The 7,385-nt window shown below is 44.0% G+C and overlaps 5 protein-coding genes across 5 annotated transcripts; 2 read left to right on the forward strand and 3 right to left on the reverse strand.

Moving 5' to 3' along the window:
* The first annotated feature begins 23 nt into the window (after positions 1-23).
* On the forward strand, positions 24-580 carry LOC6569990 (peptidyl-prolyl cis-trans isomerase NIMA-interacting 4). The gene is made up of 2 exons (XM_001996234.3): positions 24-142; positions 197-580. The coding sequence occupies exons 1-2, from the start codon at positions 67-69 to the stop codon at positions 511-513; spliced, it is 393 nt and encodes a 130-aa protein (XP_001996270.1). The 5' UTR covers positions 24-66; the 3' UTR covers positions 514-580.
* On the reverse strand, positions 518-3,016 carry LOC6569989 (probable glutamine--tRNA ligase). Its single transcript, XM_001996233.3, has one exon. The coding sequence runs from the start codon at positions 2,912-2,914 to the stop codon at positions 578-580; it is 2,337 nt and encodes a 778-aa protein (XP_001996269.1). The 5' UTR covers positions 2,915-3,016; the 3' UTR covers positions 518-577.
* A 475-nt stretch (positions 3,017-3,491) lies between these two features.
* On the reverse strand, positions 3,492-4,414 carry LOC6569988 (sodium/potassium-transporting ATPase subunit beta-2). The gene is made up of 2 exons (XM_032741808.2): positions 4,079-4,414; positions 3,492-4,015 (listed from the first exon to the last, which is right to left on the reverse strand). The coding sequence occupies exons 1-2, from the start codon at positions 4,382-4,384 to the stop codon at positions 3,551-3,553; spliced, it is 771 nt and encodes a 256-aa protein (XP_032597699.1). The 5' UTR covers positions 4,385-4,414; the 3' UTR covers positions 3,492-3,550.
* Positions 4,415-4,434: 20 nt separating this feature from the next.
* Positions 4,435-5,468, reverse strand: LOC6569987 (probable sodium/potassium-transporting ATPase subunit beta-3). Its single transcript, XM_001996231.2, has one exon. It carries the CDS (start codon positions 5,466-5,468, stop codon positions 4,536-4,538), a length of 933 nt encoding a protein of 310 aa, XP_001996267.1. The 3' UTR covers positions 4,435-4,535.
* A 488-nt stretch (positions 5,469-5,956) lies between these two features.
* On the forward strand, positions 5,957-7,359 carry LOC6569986. The gene is made up of 3 exons (XM_001996230.2): positions 5,957-6,190; positions 6,259-7,000; positions 7,064-7,359. Exons 1-3 carry the CDS (start codon positions 6,057-6,059, stop codon positions 7,286-7,288), a joined length of 1,101 nt encoding a protein of 366 aa, XP_001996266.1. The 5' UTR covers positions 5,957-6,056; the 3' UTR covers positions 7,289-7,359.
* Positions 7,360-7,385: the final 26 nt, after the last annotated feature.

Genomic DNA, 7,385 nt, shown 5'->3' on the forward strand with positions numbered 1-7,385 from the left:
CATGTATTTGTCAGAACGGTCACATTGCTTACGTTTTGTTAGTAGTTGCTGATAATAATTAAAAACATGCCACCTAAAAAGGACACGAAGGGCACAAAAGATAGCACGAAGGGTGGCAAAAAAACAGCAGCAGATGACAAAGGTGGCTGCTACTTAATGTAAACTGTTTGTAATTGAGCATTTGAATTTTACACAGGTGCCGGCAAAGAGAAGAAGGGCGGCAATGCTGTCAAGGTTCGGCACATTCTCTGCGAGAAGCAGGGCAAGATTATGGAGGCCATGGATAAGTTGAAGGCGGGCCAAAAGTTTCCCGAGGTGGCGACCGCTTACAGCGAGGACAAGGCACGTCAGGGCGGCGATTTGGGCTGGCAAATACGTGGCGCCATGGTCGGTCCCTTCCAGGACGCGGCCTTCGCTCTGCCCATATCCAATGTGAATAATCCAATTTACACGGATCCACCGATTAAAACGAAATTTGGCTACCACATCATCATGGTTGAGGGCAAGAAATGAATACTGAATTTTATAAATCCTATTTATTGTGAGCATATTAAAATAAAAAAATAAATTGTTTTATCTATTTTTTGCCCGAATCCTCTTTGAGTCCCACGGTGCGATTAAAGACAATTCGCTTGTCAGTTGTGTCCGGATCCACCGAGAAGAAACCTATGCGCTCGAACTGGAATTTATCGTAGACCTTGACGCGGTTCAGCGACTCATCCGCGTACGCCTGAACAATCGACATGGAGTTCTCAGCGATGTCGGTGAGGAATCCACCGGGCACTTCGTTGGCATCCTCGGGATTCTTGTGCTTGAACAGTTGCTCATAGAGACGCACTTCCAGCTCAATGGGCTGTGATACCCACTGGACAAATGCCTTTGGCTTCTCAGCCTGCTCAGCTGACTCGCAGCTGCAGATGAGTTCGAGGACCTCATCTGTGGCTGGATCCCGTACAACTTGCTGCACACTAATGACCAGGCCGGCATGACGCAGGCCAACCGATTGCTCACTAGATAGACGCCGATATCCCTTCTCTGGCTGCAGCTTGAAGTCAGTGCGCTCAATGTAGATGACACGTGCTAGAGTTATTTTGTGCATGCCCAGCGCTGGATTCTGTGGAAAGTTGGGCACATCCAGTTCCACAGGCGCCGCATGTGGAAAATTGCTAATGGTCACCCGGAGCGGCTGCAGCACAATCAGTCGACGTGGTGCACTCACATTGAGTACATCCCGCACAGCCGCCTCCAGCATGGCCGGATCAACGGATATTTGTGCACCGGTCACGCCCATTTGGGCGCAGAAATTATTGATTGCCTCCGCCGGATAGCCGCGACGACGCAGCGCAGTTAGCGTAAATAGCCGAGGATCATCCCAGTCGTGAACGATGCGTTCGCCGATCAGCTTGGCAATCTTGCGTTTAGAGACGAGCGCATAGTTCATATTGAGGCGTCCATATTCCCACTGCACCGGACAGTAGATGCCCAGAGCGTTGCAGAGCCAGTAGTAGGAGGAGCGACGCGACTGGAACTCCTTGGTACACAGCGAGTGCGTAATGTCCTCGATAGAGTCGCACAAACAGTGCGTGTAATCGTACGTGGGATAAATGCACCACGAGGCGCCCGTTCGATGATGCGGAATGAACTTAATCCGATACGCAACTGGATCTTGTTTGCCCTCCTCCAGTGTCAGTTTTAAGCGCAGCGTGGCCAGTCCCTCATCGATTTTGCCTCGTTTCATGTCCTCGAACAGCTGCAGGGACTCCTCGATGGGTCGCTCGCGCCATTGACTTGGTGGCGGATTGAAACCCTTCAGTTCATCAGCCTTCTGGTGGCACACATAGGCCAGATTCTTGCGTATGAGAAGCACGGCCCATTCATACAGTTGCTGGAAATTGTCCGAGGAGTGTGTGACCTTTAACGGCTTATAGCCAAGCCACTCGACCATGTCAAGTATGCCCACAAAGAACTTTTCCTCCTCCTTCTCGGGATTGGTGTCGTCGTAGCGCAGATAGCATACACCCTTCTTTGCCGCCGCATAGCCAAAATTGATGTTGATCGCCTTCGCATGGCCAATGTGCAGGATGCCATTTGGCTCGGGGGGAAAACGGGTCTGGACACGTCCGCCCGTCCGCTGCAAATGCTCGCGCAGCAGGCGCTCCGTGTGCTCGGTGACTACATAGCCATCGGTCTTGAAATTCTCACCGGGCGCATGAAAATGAACCTTTGTCTTCATCAACTCAGCGATGGTATTTGCACCATTTTCCCCAACGGCAGTTGACTCGGTCGAGGTGGATGGTTTCACTTCCGGCTTGACCTTGGGCTGCTTGTCCGCTTGCTTAGGCAGTGGCTTCAAATCGTCTTCTGTCTTGGGACCGAGCAGATCAAAGATTTCCACATCGATCGCCGATTTCAAGGATTTGGCATCTGCCCATTTGAGTTCCGCCCGCACTTCCTGCAGGATTTTGAACGCATTGAAATGATAACGCTGCTCCAGCAGTGTCTGCTTGTAGCTGCCCCTAACTTTCTGCTGCACAACGCGCTCGATTTCTTCGGGGCTCACCACAACACCAACGCCGCATTCCCGCTCCAATTCGGCCACATCGACACCGGCACCCTTCTTCTGGCCGCACCGCAATACATATTCCAAGGCGGCATCCACACGCTGTGTGTTGTCCAGCTTGCGTTGCGATATGTAGCGCACCAGCAGCGGCAACTGTTCCCCAATTTGTGGCTTCAGTTTGGTGGCCATGTGGTAGATCAGCACGCCAACTCCATCGGCTAGTGGCTGCTGATTTAGCTCGGCTAGTGCCAGCTGAAGATTGCGTGTCACATTGGCATTCTTCAGCGTCTCCTTGGCCTTTTGCTCGCTCATGCCGAGCTGCTGAAACTTGACAATCAAATCCTCACCAGCCATGTCCTCAAATGATGAAATATACAATTTTCTCTTCTATTTCCCAACACCAAAATCAACACTTGCAGCTGTGGGCACTCTAAAACTGTTATTAACAGCGATTGCTGCGGTAACAATGTGTAATTGGTTTCGATAATTGCAATCGGACGATTGGTACGCTGATTGTTGAAATAGTTGCTCAATTTTTAAAATGTCAAATTTCCATATTTATTTATTAATTATTGATCGAAACTAAATTTCATAAGTGCGAGAATTTTATTTTGATTTTCGTGGCTCGGTAAGCTGATTAGTCGAAATTATCAATGCTATCGATTATTGCACTGCATTCCATTAGTACGCTGATCGTTTAAAATAGTTGGACAATTTTTAATAAGTTAAATTTAAATATTAATTTATTATTTACCTGAAACCCAAGTTACAGCTCTTTTTGTCGCTTTAAAGTATTTATATACGAAATAACTTACACATTTACAATTCCTCCCAATGACGATATCAATAATTTACAAAATTTAGCCGCGAAATATTTGTATTCTTTATGGATATTGTATTCATATGGATACATGTATATTTTAAATTTTATATATTTTTTAAATTCAAAATTGTGTTTGACGTCTCTTTTTTTTGAATGTGCATTCGCATTTAACTCATGTGTATTGAGAATTTCACATTACCCACGCCGTTATACTTCGTATCGATCTCAATATTTTTCGCCCAAGTCGTGCAAATGAAACTAACATCCTGCTTTTGAGGTAAGTCACGGAGCTGCATGGCAATAACACGACTGATGCCATCCAAACCGTTTGTTGTATCAAAGTATGGTCCAGGAAAATATTTGATTTCGGTCGATTTGCCATTAGTGATATCGCATGTCATCCAAATACGACCGCTGCCCGAATAATTCTCTAGTATCGTTGTCAAACTGCCTGGTGAATCGGACGGCAATTCATCAACGTCCTCATAGGTTTCTGGCTTGTATCCAATCACTTTATTTATCTTGATGAAAACGCACGGTATTCGGGCTTCGTAGCCCCAGACTTTGTCTCTGTTGCAGTCGGCGAATTGAGCTTCAGCATCTGGATCCAATTTGAATAGGAATTCATCTATCTGATCAGCAAGGGGATAAACATCTTTCTGGAGGTTCGCATGAAAGGAAATAATTCTATTTACACAAGCAGGCACAACAGAAACGCCGGGTTGCTTTTTGCGGCAAACTGGTGTTATTGGATCATAGGTGCTGAAATAGAAAACCGTTACCCAAAGGCACATAATTACTGTAATGATGCAATATAAAAATAGATAAAATAAAACTATTCTAGTCCAGCCCCAGAGTGTACGTCCGAAGAACTGATTGCGATCCAAGTCCAATATTTTTTTTGACCATGGCATATCCTTTGCCTTTCTTGTCTGGCCCTCATTTCGAAATTGCTTCCGCACATTGTACTCCCCAGCGGCAACCACAAAATCTTGCGGCATTTTCAATTTTCAAAATATCCGATATTCGTTTTTCTATATAATACGTATGCGTTTATTAAATACTAACTAATACTAAAATGCCTCCCAAGCTTTCAAATTTAACATGCTTGAAATTTAAAACAAAAGCATTTGTATTCATATATATATTCTCTTAATAGTCATCATCTGGATCGGGATTAGGAAAAACTTCAAGTCCTTTTAAATGGAATACAAGATATATCGACCCGACACCCATAGGAATATTTTTCGCCCATGCAACGCACTTAACGGTTATATCTCGATTCATGGGAAGATTTCGAAATTGGACGCCAACAACGCGACGATATGCTGGATTCTCATACGATTGTTTTGCAGTCATATTTTCCGATATATATTGTAAATATACATATTCCTTTTCAAATAAGCCATCGGTATCATAATAACGATTCGGTATATATTCAATTCTCGCATCAGTTATATTATCCATAAAGCTACAGCCAACCCAAATGCGATAGGTTCGCTGCTCCAGCGACAACTGTAGTATATAATCGTATAGATCGTTGGGCACCTCCTTTGGCAGTGAGAATGTATCGCTATATGTTATCGGAGTAAAGTTGTGGGCAAAATTCAGCTTTAGCAGAACGCACGGCAGGCCAGTATTGTAACCCCAGTTATTATCTAAATTACATGCTCTCAAGTGGCGAATGCCATCGTTGCCATATTTTTCAACAAATTTGTAGATTTGTTGGACATACGGCGTAATGCCCAGCCTCTGATCTGGCGTATATCGTATCATTTTCCTGCTACCCACAAAATTTCCCGGCACCGATGAGAGACTTGTGCACCTCGGTTCATGGGGCTGATTTTCGGGCACCCGAAGATTGAAAACAATTGCAAAATTACAAATCAATACGATGGCAATGCACACATATAGCGCCAAATAAAATCCGATCAATTTAAGCAATCGCATCAGCGAATTCTTTGGATTTGGTCCACGCACTCGATCATTCCAACTGTGAGCGTGTTCTTCATGGCGCTGCTGCACTCGTCGAAATTTTTTAGTTATTTTGTAGGCACCTTTGGTTATAATTAACTCGTTTGGCATATTCTTGTATCGATTTTACTTATATATATATGTATATATGTGTGCTTTGATCTAAAAACTTTACATTTCTTTCAATGTGCTGTTCTGTTATGAATTATTGAATAAAGTCCTGCCTGGAATTATGTGGAAGAATGCGATAGATTCAAATCAATTAATTTACTAAATATTAAAGTTTGATTTAGAGTTAATCAAATGCAATGAATTCTAAATTTGTAATTTGCCTTATCTTTTAATGTGCGAATGTAGGGAATGAATTATTATTAATTATAATCTAAAAGTTTTTACCGCAATTATACCTTTTATAAAACCAGACATGTTAAATAAGATTGGCAGCACTGTTTATAAAACGATCGCAGGATGGTTTTGAAAATGGAAATTATCAGCCATTCGACACTTATCGATAGATTGAAGAAGCGACGCTGTGTGCTGCAATGTTAATAAAATTTGTGCAAATGTTAAAGTATTTCAGCGCGAACAGCTGTGCACACAGCAGCAAGTGTTGATAAGCAACGGATGAAAGAAAACAGCAACTGGCTAAGATTGGTTTCTTAACTAAATATTGTGAAGTTGAAATATAATACGATCGACATGAACGCTCCACCTTTGAATAAAATTCCTGGCACATCACAAGCCAAGCAACAAAATAGCAAAGACCTTAAAACACTGAGCTACCATGAACTGCTCGAAATTAAAGACAGGCAAAGCCATCTTTTGGCGTCCAAGTAAGTCTCCAATCTTCGTTTATCTGCAAGCAATGCGCTATTATTCTTGTTGCTCTGTCTTAACACAGAAATCGATTACAAATGCTACCAGACAAGGGAAGGCGCATACGGGAGTCGTACGAAAAATTGCTGGCCGAGATTCACAGTCGAGACGAAGTGGAGGCAACCGCCAAGCTTCTTGGCGAGCTGAACATTGCGTCCAAGGGCAAAATAACGCTAAACAATCTGGAGTGGCAAGGTCGCACTTCTGATCCCGACTCAAACGCGTCCGATCTGTTGGACAGCGACGATGAGCAGGAAATGGATCCGTTACGCGTTATCGCCCAGGGCTCATTACATCAGCGTCAGGTTAAAATCTTACCGCCGCACGCTACTCTTATCACACACGAAGATCTGGCCGAGATTGAGTCATTTAGGCTCGATTCATTGGATTCGTTTAGGACCGATCAGAGCGCATCGAGTAGCTGCAGTGGACAGGCGGATGGCAGCAATGCGGTCGCAGCTGAAATAATCGAAATTGATGTTGTCACATTGGTTGGCAAGCCCCCGGCAACGATGCTGGAACAACATGCATTGTATCTCATTGAGAAAACCGAATTGCAAGCAACGGCTACAGAGCGAGAAAAATTCAAACCATTTCGAACAACAGTGTCCAATGTGCACGATCCTGCCAAGGAGCGTACGCGTAAAAAGGGCAAGCATTGGGAAAACACAGCCGCAACGCCGCCACTCATACAACACAAGCAGATTCAGCTGGTACCGCTGGCTGAATCAACTAGCCTGCAGCTCGACTACATGCAGCGAGTGAAGGTAAGCGCTGGTATATGATCAGTTATTTGCCTATATCTAAATAAACATCTACTGGGTTTCCAGGAGTTACGCATTAAGCAGGCGGAGCAGCGATTAGCTCGACAAACGGGCATGCGCCTGCCTGAGGACTTCGTACTGAAGAGCAAGGCTTCATTTCAAAAGTATCGCAATCCACAGGTGGATTATCTAATTGAGGGCAAGCGAAGTGCCAGCGAAGATAGTGAAGTCATTGATCCGACGATAGCCCAGAAAATCACCACTGGAATTAGCTATTCAGTTTATGAGTGATATTTATTCAATTTTGAAGCCAATCAGCAATTAAACTACACAAATTTAAATTAAAAATAATGCTACATTTATATATTCTCAGTAATGGTTTATGAAT

Source organism: Drosophila grimshawi, unplaced genomic scaffold (assembly GCF_018153295.1).
Source record: "Drosophila grimshawi isolate 15287-2541.00 unplaced genomic scaffold, ASM1815329v1 contig_545, whole genome shotgun sequence".
NCBI lineage: Eukaryota > Metazoa > Arthropoda > Insecta > Diptera > Drosophilidae > Drosophila > Drosophila grimshawi.